At 40.8% G+C, this 21,601-nt stretch overlaps 1 protein-coding gene across 6 annotated transcripts in view; it reads right to left on the bottom strand.

Moving 5' to 3' along the window:
• Positions 1–1,787: 1,787 nt before the first annotated feature.
• Positions 1,788–21,601, bottom strand: part of iqcg (IQ motif containing G) — an 83,638-nt gene continuing 63,824 nt past the window's right edge. For all 6 annotated transcript variants that reach the window (XM_063045625.1, XM_063045624.1, XM_063045621.1 and 3 more), the window contains 5 exons: positions 19,106–19,267; positions 12,598–12,672; positions 8,200–8,331; positions 4,960–5,061; positions 1,788–3,422 (listed from right to left, as the gene is read on the bottom strand). In XM_063045625.1, the coding sequence (XP_062901695.1) occupies positions 3,291–3,422; positions 4,960–5,061; positions 8,200–8,331; positions 12,598–12,672; positions 19,106–19,267 (603 nt within the window). In that variant the 3' untranslated portion in view covers positions 1,788–3,290. The remainder of the gene's footprint in view (positions 3,423–4,959; positions 5,062–8,199; positions 8,332–12,597; positions 12,673–19,105; positions 19,268–21,601) is intronic.

The following is a 21,601-nucleotide window of genomic DNA, read 5'->3' on the forward strand; positions in this document are numbered from 1 at the left end:
ACCAGCAGTTGGAACTTCCAGATACAGGTGTGTTTTTACTACAATCAGTTGGAACACCTTGTCTGCACAGAGGTCTCAAAGAACACATCTCCATTTAACAAATTGTGATTTCTAAATCCAGTTGGCTGCACCAGTGATGATTTGGTGTGTCATTTTAAAGGGGGATGAATATTTATGCAACAATTATTTTATGTTTTATATTTGTAATAAATTTAGTTCACTTTGTAGAGGTCTGTTTTCACTTTGACACAAAAGAGCCTTTTTCTGTTGATCAGTGTCAAAAAAGCCAAATTAAATCCACTGTGATTCAATGTTTTAAAACAATAAAAGATAAAAACTTCCAGGTGGTGGTGAATACTTTTTATAGGCACTGTAGGTGTTCAGTTTCTGTGATGTATTGACCTGAAACAACAACTTATCACGAAAGATGCTGCTAGGCCTACTGAGTATTTCCAACATGTTTTGTTTTTCAGATCTGTATTTTTTTTTATGTTGACAGTCTTCAGTTCAAGGCAATCCATTGCATCTAGTGACTAATGTTATTAAGCTGCACTGAGAACAAGGAAATCAACGAGGAAATCTTTCAGCAATAAATGCAGGGTGACTTGGACAGGCTGGGTGAGTGGGCAGATGCATGGCAGATGCAGTTTAATGTGGATAAATGTGAGGTTATCCACTTTAGTGGTAAGAACAGGAAGGCAGATTATTATCTAAATGGAGTCAAGTTAGGAAAAGGGGAAGCACAACGAGATCTAGGTGTTCTTGTACATCAGTCACTGAAAGCAAGCATGCAAGTACAGCAGGCAGTGAAGGAAGCTAATGGCATGCTGGCCTTCATAACAAGGGGAATTGAGTATAAGAGCAAAGAGGTCCTTTTGCAGCTGTACAGGGCCCTGGTGAGACCACACCCAGAGTACTGTGTGCAGATTTGGTTTCCAAATTTGAGGAAGAACATTCTTGCTATTGAGGGAGTGCAGCGTAGGTTCACAAGGTTAATTCCCGGGATGGCGGGACTGTCATATGTCGAAAGATTGGAGCGACTGGGCTTGTATACTCTGGAATTTAGAAGGCTGAGGGGGATCTTATTGAAACATATAAGATTATTAAGGGATTGGATACGCTGGAGGCAGGAAGCATGGTCCCGCTGAAGGGTGAGTCCAGAACCAGAGGCCACAGTTTAAGAATAAGGGGTAGGCCATTTAGAACGGAGTTGAGGAAAAACTTTTTCACCCAGAGAGTGGTGGATATATGGAATGCTCTGCCCCAGAATGCTGTGGAGGCCAAGTCTCTGGATGCTTTCAAGAAAGAGATGGATAGAGCTCTTAAAGATAGCGGAATCAAAGGTTATGGGGATAAGGCAGGAACTGGATACTGACTGTGGATGATCAGCCGTGATCACAGTGAATGGCGGTGCTGACTCGAAGGGCTGAATGGCCTACTCCTCCACCTATTGTCTATTGTCTAAACTGCAGGAGGCACTCAATGGGTCGAACAACATCTGTGGAGGAAAGGGAATTATCAACATTTCAGATCAAGACCTTGCATCAATCCTGCTTCAGGTTCTCAACACAAAACATCAGTAATTCCCTTCAAACCAAAAATACTGAACAAACTACTGATTTCCTTGAGCAGCATAGGTTGCTCCAGATTACAGCAACTTTTTGCAAATTTGAGTCTTCAACCTTACAACTATCTTTTTTTCTTCACACGTTTTGTAAGAATATAAAACAAGTATAGACATTAAGGTACAACGTAAAATATTTTTTCCAAAAGAGTTTTATTTTCAAAGTATGTTTTGTACTATTTATTGGAGATATCAATCCATACACGGAATTAATTTACTAGAGTTTAAGAGTTTGCTAAGCAGTAATTATGGTTTGATAAACTATTAACAACTCACTTGTAACAAAGTATAATATTTTCAGTTCACAAGTTCCTTGGGTTTACCTGTATTCACTAATCTCCCATGATTATGCATAGAGGGAATGACAAGCCGGTGAGCCTGATGCCAATGGCAGGAAAATTATTGTTAATATCCCGAGGGATTTATGTACATTTGGAAAGTCAGGAAGAGTTAGCATAAGCTGTGTGGGGGGAAATCCTGCCTCACTAATTCAATTGAGATTTTCTCAAGAGGCAGCTGAGAAGATTGATGAAGGCAGGGCAGTAGAAGGTTAAGGTGCACGGGATCCAAGGAAGCTGGGCTAATTGGATCTCACAATTATCTTAGTGATAGGAAGAAGAGTGTGATGGTGTAAGGATACCTTTCTGATTGGAGGTCTTTGACCAGTGGGGTATCACAGAGATTGATGCTGGGACCCTCATGGTTTGTGATAGAACAAAATACAGTTTCTGCTTTTAAGAGACATTTAGATAGGCATCTAAATAGGTAGTTGAACTTAATGTGGGAAAATGGGATTGGTATAAATGAGGGAAAATAATGAGCATGGGCCTAATGGTTCTATGTTCTATGCTCCACAATTCTATGATTCTTCAGAAGATCTACAAGTACCATAGCCTAGATTACCAGCAGCAATTATGGGGTTTCTGCATTAAGCAGTGTATGCATGTAAATTTCAAGGTCCCTATGACTTTTCTAATGTTGACAAAAGTAAAACCTGGGTCACAAAATTCTAAAGGACTTGAAGATATTTCCCTTAGCGGAAGAGTATGGAAATTCTGGCTCTCGAACAATTTGGGTTACAAACAATCCTTGGGGGTGTAACCCTGTTATAATATGGTGACTGTTTATATTATAAGTAGTGTCAACAGTAGTATAAACATGGTCCGGATGCAGAGTTTTGACCTGTAACTTTGAGAATTTATTTCCTCGCTAGATGCTGCTTGACCTGCTGAGCTCCTCCGGCTAACAGTTTATTGCTTTTTATTCCATTGTGCCCTTGAGAATAACGACAAAGTTTTCTTAAGAGGTGTCACAGCAAAAGATCTTCCATTAAAATTTAATGTCATAATTTGCATTTTATTATCTTTAGATAGTTGTGAGTTTGGAACGCAGGAAGGTGGGTCTTGAAAGTATGGAGAATGGAAGAATTTACAATGAGAATGAAAATGCTAAGAAACAAGTTATAGTAGTAAGACATAAAGCATTGATATTGTTTTCCCAAGGTGAAAAGTATAAAAGGTCAATTATTGGTACGATTAGTAGTTGATTTTGTATAAACTGAAGTCTTATTTGGTCAGTGCAAATTGAACTGTATTACCAAGTAATAATCTTCCACGTTGAAACAAAAGTTGGGCATGCTGTAAAGTTTCTAAGTTCAGAAGTGGTTTCATTTTTTCTTCTTTTTATCATCCTTCTTCCCTTTTCCTTTGGCCTTTCCTTTGATTTCCGCTTTCTTTTTAACATGCTTGTAGATACCAATTCCCCTACGAACCATAACCCCTCGCCACCATGACTGAAGCTGTGAAAAAGGGAAAGATTAAATATTTCACACAAAAAGATATTCAGTGAGTTTTTGTAATATTATCTGATCCAAGAAGTGAAGCAAACAAGTTATTTGATTGTTGAATCACACACAAGAGAAAATGAAATCAAAGCAACACACACAAAATGCTGGAGGAACTCACCAGGTCAGGCAGAATCTATGGAAAAGAGTACAGTCAATGTGTCGGGCTGAGACCCTACGTCTGTCCTGAAGAAGGGTCTCGGCCCAAAACGTCAACCGTACTCTTTTCCATAGATGCTGTCTGGCCTGCTGAGTTCCCCAGCATTTTGTGTGTGTTATTTGATTGTTAGCTTTTTTTTGTACAGCAAAACCCAGAAGTTTTTTTTATATATTACTACTTATTGGCCCAAACCCCCTAAAACTGAGTTCACTATTTTACTCTGAATGCCTCAATGGTCCATTTATATCCGTCAAAGACAAAATGTAACAAATATGTATAAAAGTCATGTATTGCAATGTGATAATTCCAAATTGTTTATGTAAGTACACTGCATTATCAATATACAAATTTATAGTTGAACCATCTAATGGATCGATTTGTTCACAAAAGGTTTCATATTAAACTATTTCCACTTAGCTTTCCACATTTGTTTGAAATGCAAACATATGTTCTGAAAACTGAGAGTCACATTTCCATGTTAAAGAATGTGACGATTCCTGCTCTAATGCTTCCATTATCTCACCAAACATTCAGAGAAGTAGGATATATAAATACTTAACCAGACTATACTATTTAAATAACATAAAATTTGAGAGTTCCTAAAATACAAAATCCTGGAAGTTCTCAGCAAATCAGGCTGGATGAATGGAGGGAGAAGCAGAGTTATTGATCTTTCATCAGATCTACAAATTTAGAGGTAGAATTGCACTTACACAAGTACATTGTTAGAGAAAAAAATGGAAGATATTCCCACTTGATGGAGAGTCTGATGGTAGGGATGATTAATATGCTGTTGTTACTGAATTCTGCTTCACTTTGCCAATCTTTTTCATGCTAGAACCTCCACAATTTTGTCTTTTACCTTCTGCTTTATTAGTACATTCTGTATGACTCAGATGTCATTGCCTCTTACTAACACTTCTGCTATCATCTGCAGTTAGCCATCGTCTGTTTTCCACCAGATCAGCTCACTGAATGCCCCTAAGTTTATTACGCCAGCCCTTGTTCTATTGGTTATAGATAAATCATTTCATAAAAATAACCTCAAGTCAACACCTAAAGCATCATCTCATTTATTCCCACAGGACTGGTTATTATATATTATTTATATTTTGAATTCCTTGCATGGTGACTTTGCACACATATTTAAAGACATGAAGTACTTATTTAAGAACAATTTGGGTGAACGGGATATCCTGAAGAAATTTTATATTGTGCAACTACATTATTCAATTATAAAGAACATTGATCTGTAGCTAGGTATAGTTGGTCTGGCATGAATCCAATTATGTTGCGTATAACTATTAATGATATCCACGCATATAATTTTACCTTAATAATGCTCCTATACTCTTTTTCTTCTTGTGTCCGTCTTTTCCATTCATTCTCCTTCTCAACTCTGTCCTCAATAATCACTCGTTCATATGTCAGGTACTGAAGAGTTAGAATGAAAAAATGTGTCTAAGTATCTTTATTTTCAATCTCTTTCCTAGTTGAATTAATCAGAATTAAAATAAAGAAGAGGCAAGCCAGTCCAAAACATGTTTCATGAAATTCCAGTAGATCAGCAGTCACATCATGATAAGGATATATGCCACGTGCCCCTTAAGCAAAACAATAAGAGAACAATTTATTTATTTAATCTGTCTCATTAACACCCAAGGCAGTTCAGTGTAATAAGTAATAAGATGCAGGGACATCTGTGTTGAAATTATTGACCAGCAACAGCACGGATGTTGTTAAATATTGTTCATTTTCCACTTTCCCCAATTCTACAACCTCTTCACAGATAGAAGATCTAATGGTTTAAGCTCACCTCTCTTATTTAGCTATCCCCTTAACATGATATTGTAAATGTGCATATAGCCTTTCAAAAAGCCCAAAATCCTGGAGTCTAGGGTAGGAAAATTTGAAGAAGATATCTTAACATTCAATTTGATATTACAGCTACAGCTCGGGTACATTGCAGATGACGTACAGTGATTGAGATTTGGGATCGGAACACGAGTTTTCTGCAACCACTCAGAAGTCAATTCCCTCTTTCTACTCCAGAGCACTCAGATGAGGGGAGAATCTTTCTCAGTTTTGACAAAGGATCTCAGACTTCAAAAATTAATACCACTTTACTTTCTACATGTGCTGGTGTTTCCAACATTTTCTGTTTTTCAAGTCAGTTTTCATCTAGTAAGATATTTTATGAAGTTGTGAAGTTTCTTATTATTTATTGATTTGTGGAAGTTGTGAAGTTTCTTATTATTTATTGATTTGTGGAATGACATTGATTGCCCATCCCTTTAGCTCCTTAAGGTGGTAAGGAATCAACTTCTTGAACTTGTGTAATCCCAGTGAACATATTCCACAGGGTTTTTAGTGTTCCTGGATTTGGATCTAGTGATATCAAGAATTGATGAATATTTCTGTCAGAATGCTGGTAGCACATTTAGTTTATGTGTTCCTTCAACAATATATACCGTACACAAGTGTAATATTTTCTCAAACAGTTGACTGTGATTAACTATTTGTGCATCTCCATGGTGGTGTTCCATGCTTTGGCTAATCTTATGATAGTCGCAGGTTTGGCAGGCACTAGTAGACAATACCTTGTGAATAATTGCTCAGCATTAAGCAGTTATTTTCATGGTGAAATGTTCAGTACAATGGTTTGGGTGTAAATGAGGCCTTTATGAAAGTCTGTATCAACTGGTGGAGCGCAGTTACAATGTGTGTTCAGTTTTGTGTAGAATCCATGCTGTCCATCAGTGCCATCCCCTTCTCGCAATTCCACCGTCTCCGCCGCATCTGCTCTCAGGATGAGGCTTTTCATTCCAGGACGAGGGAGATGTCCTCCTTTTTTAAGAAAGGGGCTTCCCTTCCTCCACCATCAACTCTGCTCTCAAACGCATCTCCCCCATTTCGCGCACATCTGCTCTCACTCCATCCTCCCGCCACCCCACTAGGAATAGGGTTCCCCTGGTCCTCACCTACCACCCCACCAGCCTCTGGGTCCAACATATTATTCTCCATAACTTCCGCCACCTCCAATGGGATCCCACCACTAAGCACATCTTTCCCTCCCCCCCCCCCGCTTTCCGCAGGGATCACTCCCTACGCGACTCCCTTGTCCATTCATCCCCCCCATCCCTCCCCACCGATCTCCCTCCTGGCACTTATCCTTGTAAGCGGAACAAGTGCTACACATGCCCTTACACTTCCTCCCTTACCACCACTCAGGACCCCAGACAGTCCTTCCAGGTGAGGCAACACTTCACCTGTGAGTCGGCTGGGGTGATATACTGCGTCCGGTGCTCCTGGTGTGGCCTTCTATATATTGGCGAGACCCGACGCAGACTGGGAGGTCGTTTCGCTGAACACCTACACTCTGTCCGGCAGAGAAAGCAGGTTCTCCCAGTGGCCACACAGTTTAATTCCATGTCCCATTCCCATTCTGATATGTCTATCCACTGCCTCCTCTACTGTAAAGATGAAGCCACACTCAGGTTGGAGGAACAACACCTTATATTCTGTCTGGGTAGCCGCCAACCTGATGGCATGAACATTGACTTCTCAAACTTCCGCTAATGCCCCACCTCCCCCTCGTACCCCATCTGTTACTTATTTTTATACACACATTCTTTCTCTCACTCTCCTTTTTTTCTCTCTGTCCCTCTGACTATACCCCTTGCCCATCCTCTGGGTTTCCCCCCTCCCCCTTTCTTTCTCCCTGGGCCTCACGTCCCATGATCCTCTCATATTCCTTTTGCCAAACTACTGTCCAGCTCTTACCTCCATCCCTCCCCCTCTTGTCTTCTCCTATCATTTTGGAACTCCCCCTCCCCCTCCCACTTTCAAATCTCTTACTAGCTCTTCTTTCAGTTAGTCCTGATGAAGGGTCTCGGCCCAAAACGTTGACTGTACCTCTTCCTATAGATGCTGCCTGGCCTGCTGCGTTCACCAGCAACTTTGATGTGTGTTGCTTGAATTTCCAGCATCTGCAGAATTCCTCGTGTGTGAGTGAGCACAGATGACAGATTTCCTTCAGTGGAAAATGCTTACAGCAATCCAATAGTATCATGTTAATTATTACTGATTTTATTCAAGATGTACTTGTATTTATTTACTCAAAGTTAAGCTCCACTGCTGCCATGGTACACTTGAAATTGTGTCTCTTGACCAATATTCTAGATCTTTGGATTCAGCTGAAGTAGCCTGACAACAGTGCTATATGCCTTTGACATGGTGCATGTAATGCTAAAAGGGCGAAGTCTAGCAGCCTGTGAGGTATGAAGAAGCTCGCCTTCTGAGGAAATCATTATGCCTATATTGCCTGCTGGTTTACTCATGAAGAAAGAATTTCCCTTCCTTGTGTTGTGAGCATCACTAATGTCTTGGAGATAACAGTGGGCCACAATGGAAAGATCAGCTGCAGTGACCTGAAGAGCACACTTCGGCTGACCATTTTTATGCTTATTCATTATTGTCACTTGTACAGAAAAGGACCATCAAAAGTGCAAAGGAGAAAAAAAATAGCCATCTTCTTATCCTAATATATGAATAGTGGACTATTGGCTGTACCTTTTCAGAGTACTCTTTGAGTCGTTGTAAATTACTATTCTTGGATGCTTTTATAGAAATCAATTCATTTTGCTTTGCTTCAATATCCTTATCATATTTTTCCATCCAAAATTCCAGCTTTTCTTCCAGGTCCTAATTGGGAAACAAGGAGAGAGGTACTTTAATCAATTTTTTAAAAATCATTGGGTAGTTTCTAGAATATTAAAAATTTAGTGGAGGATTATTTTAGCTCTACTTTTGTACAAATGTTTCTCTTTTTAGAAGTACTGAATGTAATGCTTAAGCAATGCAGCCCAATTTGGGGAGTAGTTTGAAACTATTTAAGTAGCCAATACTAATTAATACCTGCTCAGTTCTTCCATATTGGGAGATAGTTAAAGCTGCAAATAATTCTGCAATTTATTCCATAACTGATGGAATAATGCTACAGGAAATAGTAGATAATAGCTGCATTGCCACCCTGACTTTCAGAGGTGGAACAGGTGAGGACAGAGAGGTTCTCAACCCACAGGCAGGGAAGAAGTTATGCAAATGAGTTACTATGGGAGGAGACAGCAATCAAGATCAGTTTAGCCTCAACATCATTGATGTAATGTTAAAAACTGTTTACTTAATTCCTAGAAACTTTAAATGTTGCAACCATGCAAATTTTACTTTTCCTATTGTCCACCGATGTGCATTTTTGTTTGCATTTACAAATCACCATTTATTAGAATATTGCAAAGAACCATTAATGTTGTCTTCCCCCAGTGTTGCCTTTTCTGTTTTTCCAATTCCTTCTCCTGAGCTTCAACTCCCTGCTCCTATTCCCCGCTGAACCACTTCATTGCTGTGTTGTGGAGAGGCTCACAGGTGCCATTGAATTTTGAGGTACACTACTGTACACACCACAATGCACCTGCAGATCTTTCTAAGCAGAAAAAAGGCACTGTTTGAGGTACCAATGATCTTTTGATCATATTGCATGACTAACCATTCTTTCAGATGGAGGATCACACTTGTTCTGTATGCAGACTGCTTAGGGTCAGGAATGATCAACTTGGTTTAAGGTGTGGTTTATAAAGTGGAGATGCAGTGGATTGTCAGATGATGGTAGATTGGTGAGAACCTCCCAGATATGTGGAGCTGACAATCTAGATTTTCTGTGCACAGATTATGGCTTTATGCAGAGAATGAAACCCTTCTGTTTCAAATACATCTCTGCAATTTTGTGCAACCCAGTTGCTGTTGATGTTGTGCTCCCTGTGCCAATGGGAACCCCACAATTCCGATAAAGTCCTGTATCTAGCACGGAACGAGGTAATACAGAACGATTTTATTGAATGCTGAGACTTTTGCTGCCATTGAGAAATGTTGCTGATCATATAGGCATTAGATGTGTTACTACTAGTCTTAAAACACATGGATAATAAACTATTTACTTGATGCAATGTGCCTGATATACTGCCACACACAAGTTCACATATGTGCATTCAACAATAAACTCAAATTTGGCTTTGTTTGTAGACACCAATAAGCACGTGAATTGTTTCTTTTTATAGTTTAATTTTTAAAAATTATTATTCTATTTACAGGATCTGAGTATTGCTGCCACAGCCGGCATTTATTGTTGTTAAATATGTGGGTTATGACCAAAGGAAAAATGGCTGGAGTCACTTAGCACTTTAGTGCAAGGTTGGTAATTGAGTGCGTCAAAAATCAAACTTACAAAACTTAGCAAAAATAGTGAACAGAAAACTGCCAATATTTATTAAAAGATATCTAACATGAGAACCTGTCTGGTGGCGTAGTGGTATCAGTGCCAGACTTTGGGACGAAAGGTCCCGAGTTCGAAACCAGCCGGCTCCCTTGCACGCTTTCCATCCGTGCTGGGTTATAAACAGAAGGTACAGCAAACCACTGCTGTACACGGTTCCCCACTACCTCAGAGAGGCGTGGAGGGAAATTGTCTGCTAATCGGAGAAACTCCTGATATGATGTACCTTTCCTTTCCTATCTAACATGAAAGCACAGCAATAGCTCCATATTTATCATTATCAAGTGTGAACTCCAGGCAGCCCCTACCTTTCTCCCAAACTGAGGACAAAGAGCTCCTTGTTTTTACACACACTAGGACATAGTATCTTCAATTACCAACAAGGTTAACTTAAGACTACACATGAATTAGAATATGAACCATTCCACAATGTAGTTACAATCATATTACAAATAAACAGAAGTGTTTTGCTTGAATACAGTATACAAACAACATGTACACATTTACACATCCCCATTACTAAAAAAAAGAATATTCTGCCATGTATGGCAGGAAAGGCATCGTAAAGCCAACCCAAGCACATCAGCTCAGTTTAGAACCTATTATGGGGATATACTGGGTAAGACATGGAAATGCGTACACTCACTGCAATGGCAAGCCAATGTTTGTGTGTAAGGAGTGCGTTTACTGAGTGCTCTCCATTGCAAATGTCCATCTCTAGATGCTCTCGAACTGCAAGTCAACTACATTGCGGCATCTGGAGTTACAGTCAGGGCAAACCAGGTATGATGGCAGAAGGGTGATGAGTGAACAAAAAGGGTTCTTACAACACTTCAGTAATTATGGTCACCATTCTAAAGGCTATTATTTTTCTTTAAATTCCAGATTAGTAACCTAATTTAAATTCTACACTTGCCCCTGTGGGATTTGAGTTTAGTCCGGACATCTGGATTCCTGGTGAAAGGGCTGGAGGAACTCAGAGTGTCAGCAGCATCAACAGAGGGAAATGGACAATGTTTGACTTGAGACCCTTCATCCATCAACCGTCATTTCCCTTGCCTGACTCGCTGACTTCCACCAGCATTTTGTTTGTTGCTCCAGATTCCAGCATCTGCAGACTCCCATGTCTAATCTGGATTATTGGTCTGGCAACTTAGTCACCAGCTCCTTACCCAGAGCAGGTCATTGGGGATTGGTAGATGATGGCCAGAAATGGCAATTTACCTCCAAATCTAAAAATTATGTCTCTGTCACAACACTGAGATCAATGACCATCTAACCCATCAGGTGTTTCAGCATTTATTATTTTACTGTTTCCTATTCTAAAAACACAGTATTTTTCCTGTTTGAATAACATAATTTTTAATACCATCTGAGGTATATTTATTTTTTGATATGGTTCTCTATTTACCCATAGCAAGACATTTGACTGATTATTTCTTCTTTCCATGGCCAGGAAAGTCAAATTTTGTAATGCAACCCCGATGAGATACCAAAACCTGTGAGGTTATTCAAGGTAAAATAATAACAATGAAGAATGAAGTCATAAGAAGAAAATAAAATAAAAATATTATTTTGGGAATACCCTGCTGTAGGTTAGAAGGAGCAACAGTCTTAAGTTTGACTTGAATAATAATGTGATCTTTGGAAGACAGATTATCACAGACAATTTTCTAAATTGGTGTCCAACTTATCTAGTAATTAAACACACAGTAATTAGGACGAAGGTGGAGGGTTTAGTGGCCTTAAAGAATATTTGGAAATTGGTTTATTTTGAAAATAAAATAATAATTTGTACTAAAAATGGCTAAGCTTTGTAGATATTAGCCCAAATTAATGAGAAGATCTGAAAACAATTCAGATACAAATATTTCAAAATTCTAAAACAATTTTGTGAAATTGTTTTCATTACAGATAAACTAATAATGTTGCAGCTTGGGCTATGGAAAGATTACTGGAAGAAAAAAAGTTGTTATGAATATTTTTCTGCATAAGAATACAGATTGCTTCATCACAACTGGCTATTTAATAAAACTTTCATGAAATGTTCAATTTATAATGGAATACTTTCATGCCTGAATAATCCTCAAGTACATATTTCTCAAATGTTTTCTGGACAACTAGCCAAATATATTTTCAAGACTGATCCTGGTTCTGATACATAGAACATACAATATAGAAATCTACAGCACATTACAGGCCCTTCAGCCCACAATGTTGTGCCGACCACATAACCCACTCTCGAAACTGCCTAGAATTTCCCTACCGCATAGCCCTCTGTTTTTCTAAGCTCCATGTACCTATCTTAAAAAAGACCCTATTGTATCCACCTCCACTACCATCACTGGAAGTGCATTCCACGCACCCACCACTCTCTGTGTGAAAACCTTACCGACATCCCCTCTGTACCTACTTCCAAGCACCTTAAAACTATGTCCCCTCGTGTTAGCTGTTTCAGCCCAGGGAAAAAGCCTCTGGCTATTCACACATATGGAAAAATACATTAATTTGAGATTTAAGTATTCCATGAGGTAGAAACCATGCTGATTCAAAATTTCTGTAATGCAGCCCTTTCTGCCTTTTGTTCTAACTTAGAGAAGCGGAGTTCCTTGCATTAAAATTGAAGGACTTGGACTACTTACTGCTTGATTTTGCCTCAGGAACTTTTCAATCTCCAAGTGTATCTGAGTCTCCTGTTCAATTTTACTTTTCAAGAGCTGGTTAGAGAAGACCAAATATAATGGAATGAGAGATTTTAATAGCCTGACAACATTTTAATAATTAAATAATCTTTACTTTTTAAACTGTATTTTTGTTAATGGAACTTATCACTGTGCACTCATTGAATGTAAAGATAGTCGTAGTCATAGTCATAGACATACTTTGTTGATCCCGGGGGAAATTGGTTTTCGTTACAGTTGCACCATAAATAATAAATAGTAATAGAACCATAAATAGTTAAATAGTAAAATGTAAATTATGCCAGTAAATTATGAAATAAGTCCAGGACCAGCCTATTGGCTCAGGGTGTCTGACCCTCCAAGGGAGGAGTTGTAAAGTTTGATGGCCACAGGCAGGAATGACTTCCTATGACGCTCTGTGCTGCATCTCGGTGGAATGAGTCTCTGGCTGAATGTACTCCTGTGCCCACCCAGTACATTATGTAGTGGATGGGAGACATTGACCAAGATGGCATGCAACTTAGACAGCATCCTCTTTTCAGACACCACCGTGAGAGAGTCCAGTTCCATCCCCACAACATCACTGGCCTTACGAATGAGTTTGTTGATTCTGTTGGTGTCTGCTACCCTCAGCCTGCTGCCCCAGCACACAACAGCAAACATGATAGCACTGGCCACCACAGATTCGTAGAACATCCTCAGCATCATCCGGCAAATGTTAAAGGACCTCAGTCTCCTCAGGAAATAGAGATGGCTCTGACCCTTCTTGTAGACAGCCTCAGTGATCTTTGACCAGTCCAGTTTATTGTCAGTTCGTATCGCCAGGTATTTGTAATCCTCCACCATGTCCACACTGACCCCCTGGATGGAAACAGGGGTCACCGGTACCTTAGCTCTCCTCAGGTCTACCACCAGCTCCTTAGTCTTTTTCACATTAAGCTGCAGATAATTCTGCTCACACCATGTGACAAAGTTTCCTACCGTAGCCCTGTACTCAGCCTCATCTCCCTTGCTAATGTACCCGACTATGGCAGAGTCATCCGAAAACTTCTGAAGATGACAAGACTCCGTGCAGTAGTTGAAGTCCGAGGTGTAAGTGGTGAAGAGAAAGGGAGACAAGACAGTCCCCTGTGGAGCCCCAGTGCTGCTGATCACTCTGTCGGACACACAGTGTTGCAAGCACACGTACTGTGGTCTGCCAGTCAGGTAATCAAGAATCCATGACACCAGGAAAGCATCCACCTGCATCGCTGTCAGCTTCTCCCCCAGCAGAGCAGGGCAGATGGTGTTGAACGCAATGGAGAAGTCAAAAAACATGACCCTCACAGTGCTCACTGGCTTGTCCAGGTGGGTGTGACACAGTTCAGCAGGTAGACGATGGCATCTTCAACTCCTAGTCAGGGCTGGCAGGCGAACTGGAGGGGATCTAAGTGTGGCCTGACCATAGGCTGCAGCAGCTCCAGAACAAGTCTCTCCAGGGTCTTCATGATGTGGGACGTCAATGCCCCCGGTCTGTAGTCATTGAGGCCGCTGGGGCGCGGTGACTTCGGCACAGGGATGAGCAGGACGTCTTCCACAGTACAGGAACCCTCCGGAGCCTCAGGCTCAGGTTGAATACATGGTGAAGTGCTCCACATAGCTGAGGGGCACAAGCTTTGAGCACCCTGGTACTGACACCATCTGGTCCTGCAGCCTTGCTTGGGTTGAGATGTTTCAGCTGTCTTCTCACCTGTTCAACTGTGAAGCCCACTGTGGTGGTTTTGTGTGGGGAAGGGGTATAGTTATGAGAGCAGGGTGGGGGACTGTGAGGAGGGGTAGGAGGGGAGAGTGGAATAGGTGTTGATTGGGGGCCGACAACAGATGGCTCATGTGGTGGATGGGCAGGGGCCACAATGTCAAATCTGTTAAAGAACAGGTTAAGTTCATTGGCCCTGTCCACACTGCCTTCAGCTCCTCTGTTGCTAGTTTGCCAGAACCCAGTGATGGTCCTCATCCCCCTCCAGACCTCTCTCATGTTGTTCTGCTGGAGTTTCCACTCAAGCTTCCTCCTGTACCTGTCTTTAGCCTCCCTGATCCTGGCTTTCAGCTCCCTCTGTATTGCCCTCAGCTCCTCCCTATTTCCATCTCTAAACGCCCTCTTTTTAGCGTTCAAGATAAAGATATTGCTGGGAGAAGTGGAGCAAACACACAAAATACTGGAAGAAATATGGAGGGGAATAAACAGTCAACGTTTCAGGATGAGACTCTTTATCGACGTTTAGACCATAAGACAACGTTTAGACCATAAGACATAGGATCAGAATTATACCACTCAGCCCAATGACTCTGCTCCGCCATTCCATCATGGCTGATTTATTAGCCCTATCAACCCCAATCTCCTGCCTTCTCCACATAACCTTTGATGCCCTGACTAATCAAGAACCTATCAACCTCTGTTTTAAATATATTTGAATTTATTTAAATCTTACATCAATCCCACAACGTGAAGGAGTAAAAATCTTTGCATTATGATTCCATCACAATGTACAGACATGTGACTTTACAAGTCTAATGGCTTGTAGGTAGAAGCTGTCCATAGCCTGTTGGTCCTGGCTTTAATGTTGCAGTACCATTAGCTAGACGGAAGCAGCCAAAACAGTTCAGGGTTTGGGTGACCGGTGTCCCCAGTGACCTTCCAGGCCTTCTTTACGCATCTGCTGCTGTAAATATCCTCAGTAGAGGGAAGTTCACATCCACAAATGTGCTGGGCTGTCTGTACCACTTTCTGCAGTGCTCAGCGATCAAGGCTGGTGCAGTTTCCATACCAGGAAGTGATACAGTCAGTCAGGATGCTCCCAATGATGCCCCTGTAGAAGGTCTTGAGGATTTGAGGGCTCATGCCGAATTTCTTCAGTTGCCTGAGGTGGAAGAGATGCTGTTGTGCTTTTTTTTGCCACAAAGCCAGTGTGTACAGTCCAGGTGAGATCAGCGGTGATGTGTATACCGAGGAACTTGAAACTACTCACCCTCTCAACTGCAGTCCCATTGATGTTGATTGGGGCGAACCTGTCTCGTTCCTCCTGTAATCCACAATCAGCTCTTCTGTTTTTTGGACATTGAGGGAGAGGTTGTTATCTTGGCACCACAGTATCAGGATGTTAACTTCTCCACTGTAGGCTGTCTCGTCACCACTAGAAATAAGGCCGATCAATGTCATGTCATCTGCTACTTTAATCAGCAGATTGGAGCTGTGTTAGGCAATACAGCTGTGGATGTAAAGGGAGCAGAGGAGGGGACTCAGGACGCAGCCCTGGGGTCTCCTTCGCTGAGGGTCAGAGGGGCAGAGGTGAGGGAGCCCAATCTTACCACCTGTCAGCGATCCAATATGAAGTCCAGGATCCAGCTGCACAAGGCGGGGTGCAGGCTGAGGTCTCTGAGCTTCCTGTCAGTCTGGAGAGAATTATGGTGTTGAATGCTGAACTGTAGTCCAGAAACAGCATTCTAACGTATACATCCCTCTTCTCCAGGTGAGTGTGGGTGGTGTGTAGTGCTGTGGTAATGGCATCATCGGTAGACTGGTTCCTTCAGTGACTATGCTGCCACAGATTCAGCACCCTTGAGCTACAGAAATTCCTCCTGATCTTTGTTGGTCTAAATGTACATCCCTCTATTTTGAGGCTGTGCTCTCTGGTCCTAGACTCCCTCACTATCGGAAACATCCTCTCCACACTAACTCCATCTAGGCCTTTCAATATTCAGGAGGTTTCACTGAGATTCCACACTCATTCTTCTAAGCTCCAGTGAGCACAGGTCCAGATCCATCAAATGTTCCTCATGCTTTACTCCTTCATACCCAGAATTGTTCTTGCGAACTTCCTCTAGATTCTCTCCAATGTCAACATATCTTTCCTTAGAAAGGGGGCTTAAACTGCTCACAATACTCCAAGAGACATCTGACCAATGCCTTATAAATCCTCAGCACCACATCCTTGCTCTTACTATACACTAGTCCTCTTGAAATGAATGATAACATTGCATTTTCCTTCCTTACCACCAGCTCAACCTGCAGGTTACCCTTTAGGGAATCTTGCACAAGGGCTCCCAAGTCCCTTTGCACCTCAGATATTTGAATTGTATCTCCATTTAGAAAATAGTCTACACTTCTATTTCTTCTTACAAAGTGAATGACCATACACATCCCTACACTATATTCCATCTGCCACTTCTTTGCCCATTTCCCAATCTGTCGAGATCCTTCTGCAGACTCCTGGCTTCCTCAGCACTACCTGTCCCTCCACCTATCTTTATATTGTCTGCAAATTTGACCACAAAGCCACTAATTCCATCATCCAGATTGTTGACACAACGTGAAAAGAAGCAGTCCCAATACTGACCCTTGAGGAATGCTAGTCACCACCATCCACCCAGAATAGGCCCCCTCTATTCCAACTCTTTGCCTCCTACCAGTCAGCCAATCTTCTATCCATACTAGTATCATTCCTGCAATACCCTGGGCTCTTATCTTGTTAAGCAGCCTCATGTGTGGTACCTGGTCAAAGGCCTTCTGAAAATCCAAGTAAACAACCATCCACTGACTCTCCTCTGTCTATCCTGCCTGTTATTTCCTCAAAGAATTCTAACAGATCCGTGAGGCAAGAATATCCCCTTACGGAAACCATGCTGACTTTGGCCTACTTTATCATGCACCTTCAAGTACCCAAAAATCTCATCTCGAATAATGGACTCAAACATCTTCCCAACCACTGAAGTCAGGCTAACTGGCCTGTAATTTCATTTCTTCTTAAAGAATTGAGTGGCATTTGCAATGTTCCAGTGCTCCAGAACCATTCCAGAATCTAGTGATTCTCGGAAGTTCATAACTAATGCCTCCACAATTTCTTCGGCTACCTCTCAGAACCCTGGAGGTAAGTCCATCTACTTTCAAATCGTTCAGCTTCCCAAGCACATTCTCCTTAATAATAGTAACTGCACTCACTTCTGCTCCCTGATACTCTCGAATTTCTGGCATATTGCTATTGTCATCCACTGTGAAGACAGATGCAAAATGTATTAATTTCATCTGCCATTTCTTTGTTCCCCATTACTACCTCTCCAGTGTCATTTACCAGAGGTCCAATACCCACTCTTGCCTCTTTTTCATCTTTATATACTGTATCTGAAAAATCTTGCAGTATCCTCTTATATATTATTAGCTAGCTTACCTTCATATTTCCTCTTTTCTCTCCTTATGGTTTTTTAAGTTGTTTTCTGTTGGTTTTTTAAAGCTTCCCAATCCTCTAACTTCCCACTAATCTGCTATATTATATGCCTTTTGCTTTTAAGTTGTCTCTGACTTGCCCTCAGAAACTCCAGCCTTTGCTTTTCTGCCATCATCCCTGATAGTGTCCCTTTCCAATCAACTTTGGCCAGCTCCTAAGATGCTGCTTGATCTGCTGAGTTCCTCCAGCATTTTCTGTGTGTTATCTGCAGAATCGCTTGAACATAGAACATAAAACATAGAATAGTACAGCACAGTACAGGCCCTTTGGCCCACAATGTTGTGCTGACCCTCAAACCCTGCCTCCCATATAAGCCCCCACCTTAAATTCCTCCATATACCTGTCTAGTAGCCTCTTAAACATCACGGGGGCATCTGCCTCCACCACTGACTCAGGCAGTGCATTCCACGCACCAACCACTCTCTGAGTAAAAAACCTTCCTCTAATATCCCTCTTGAACTTCCCACCCCTTACCTTAAAGCCATGTCCTCTTGTATTGAGCAGTGGTGCCCTGGGGAAGAGGCATTGGCTATCCACTCTATCTATTCCTCTTATTATCTTGTACACCTCTATCATGTCTCCTCTCATCCTCCTTCTCTCCAAAGAGTAAAGCCCTAGCTCCCTTAATCTCTGATCATAATGCATACTTTCTAAACCAGGCAGCATCCTGGTAAATCTCCTCTGTACCCTCCAATGCTTCCACATCCTTCCTATAGTGAGGCGACCAGAACTGGACACCGTGCTCCAAGTGTGGCCTAACCAGAACTTGTATTTATGAATTAAAGTAGAATATGCAATTATTTTGATATATGCATGTAGCCTTTAAATATAAAAACAAGGCTGCTTTGCTAACTCAACTAGCAAATTAGGCATAGGCCTGAGCTATACCGAGCAGTGAGTCTCGTGTATCATGCTGCATTTTGAACCAGAATGGCAGCCAAGTCACCACAGTTGGCTTCAGTGTATATTGATCAAGGAGGCAAAAGGACAGGTCTTGCTGCTGATTATTATCTATTCACGGGAACATAAATAAGGAAGTGGAGCACAAACTATATTGGTATTTGTATCATGACCTTTGGACTAAGCAGGAAACGAGCAAGGTCTATGCGAACAACAGCGTGGATTGATCAAAATCTGAATTATTATTTTAATTAAACAAAAACTGCAAAGCTTCAGTACAGTTAAGTTAGAGTTCTCTTTCATTTCCTGACCTGCAGCTCTTCTTTTAATTTATTCTCCTCATTGGCACATTTCTTATGTGTCTGATGGACCTGCAGTTCTGAGTCTTTCTTCATGTACTTCCCTTCCATGGAGGTTTTCGCCTTCATTTCCTGCACTTGGTCTTTTAAGTGTGCAATCATCTCATTTTTATTCTGGTCAGAAAAATAAAAGGCAAGAATCAGCGACTGCATTTACTTTCCACCTCTGCAATTATGTTGGTGTATGATCAATAAAATAAATAAACATGATACTGTTTTTCTGAACTAATCTTGCCCAGGATGCAGTTGGTTTAATATTCTCAGAACCAGGCTGAAGTTTTAATTTTCATCCGCTCTATCTAAAATGCAAAGAATAAAGCAACATATTCTCATTTCCACAATATTTTTGTCCCATTTCTCTGTCAGACTGGTCACTTTGTTAAGACCTAGACAGATGGTTGTAATATTATTGCATTGTCACCCATTCCCTAAATATGTTTGTTTTAGCAAATAGAATAGATTTGTAGACATTTTTAGAGATTGCATGTTTAGATATTTGTCACATATACATCTAAACATAGAGAGAAATGGATCACTTGCATCAAATCAAATAAGCAGGTATTGTGCTGGGAAGCCTGCAAGTGTTGCCACACTTCTGGTGCCAATATAGCAAGCCCACAACTCACTAACTCTAACCATACATCCTTGGAATGTGGGAGGAAACGCACACAAAACCCACACAGTCACAGAGAGAACATACAAACTCCTTACAGACAGTGCTGGGAATTGAACCCCAATCTTACAGCTGGCAATATTGAATTTCCCTTAATACATCATCTTGTTATGAAGACATTGCAACTTATTTTGGTATTGATCTTTTATAATAATTATGGTAGATTTTTTTAAAAACTAGCTTTTACAAGCAGCTGGAGCTGTTCAAAGACTATAATACCCTCTGTGTAAATTTAAATTAACAACCTTTATCTACCTTTGACTAATGAAAATAGCATAGCTATTTTTTCTTTAACTTTACAGGTTTCTCCTGCTCTATGATTAAATAAGAAGAAAATCACTGGAATAATTCAATCAATCCACTAATGACAAAATAGCTTCAATATTTTCTTAATACTTAAAAATATAATTTATATGTTCAATTTGGAAAAACTTTTGGAAATAATATTGATTCATTAACAAAGGCTGATGAATTACAGACAACTTATTCAAAACCAGACCCTCTGCAGATAGCCCTTTCACCATAAATTTCCATTGCTTTTTCCCCTACTGGTTTACCTAGCTTCCCCTTTATTTCCTACAATGCTATTTCCTTCAACTACTGCTTGTAGCAGCAGGTTCTGCATTCTAATCACTTCCCTGTTGCATTTATTACTAGCTATCCTTTTTTATGAAGTAGAGTTTTGGCCTTTCCCACACCGCATCACCCCAAGAATTGAAAAGATTGACATCAACCTGCAGAACCTTTTAGAATCTTAAACTTTTTTTTCCTCTCCTGACCTTTTTTCCAAAAGAAAGATCCCTGTCCTGTTCAATTATCCCTGATGGACATAAACTAAATTTTGATATGACCCTTGTACTTGTGTCTCTATACCTTTTATATAATAAGGACTTGAGAACAGTGTAAATTGCCAAGTATGATCAAAGCAAAGTTTTACAGGGCATATAGAACATAGCACAGTACGGCATAGTACCCTTTGGCCCTCGATTGTCTTAACCTACTCGAAGATCAATTTGACATTTCCCTTCCACATAGCTCTAAATTTTTCTTTCATCCATGTGCCTATTTAAGAGTTTCTTAAATGTCCCTAATGTATCTGCCTCTACCCTATCACCACCACATTCTACAGACCCACCACTCTCTCTGTAAAAATTCTATCTCTGACAACCCCTATACTTTCCTCCAATCACCAGAACACCCTCGTGTATTAGCTATTTATTCCCTGGGGAAAAATGCATTGATTATCCATTCTATCTGTGCCTCTTATCATCTTATACACCTCTATCAAGTTATCTCTCATCCTCCTTTGCTTCAACGAGACAAGCCCTAGCTTACTCAACCTTTCCTCATAAGATATTCCAACTAATCCAGGCAGAATCCTGGTAAATCTCCTCTGCACCCTCTAAAGTTTCAACACTGTTCCTATAATGAGGTGACCAGAATATTCCAAGTGTGGTCTAATGAAGGTTTTATAGAGCTGCAACATTACCAAGCAGCATTTGAACTCAATCGTCTGACTAATGAACGCCGCCAACACACCATATGCTTTCTTAACCACCCTATCAACTTGTGCAGCAACTTTGGGGACCTATGGATGTGGACCTCAAGATCTCTCTGTTCTTTCATACCGTTAAGAATCCTGGCATTAACTCTGTAGTCCACTTTCAAACTCTACCTTCAAAAGTGATTCACTTCTCTCTGTTGAACTCCATCTGCCTCTTCTCAACCCCACTCTGTATCCTGTCAATTTCCCATTATAACCTATGACAATCTTT

Source organism: Mobula hypostoma, chromosome 4 (genome assembly GCF_963921235.1).
Source record: "Mobula hypostoma chromosome 4, sMobHyp1.1, whole genome shotgun sequence".
Lineage (NCBI taxonomy): Eukaryota > Metazoa > Chordata > Chondrichthyes > Myliobatiformes > Myliobatidae > Mobula > Mobula hypostoma.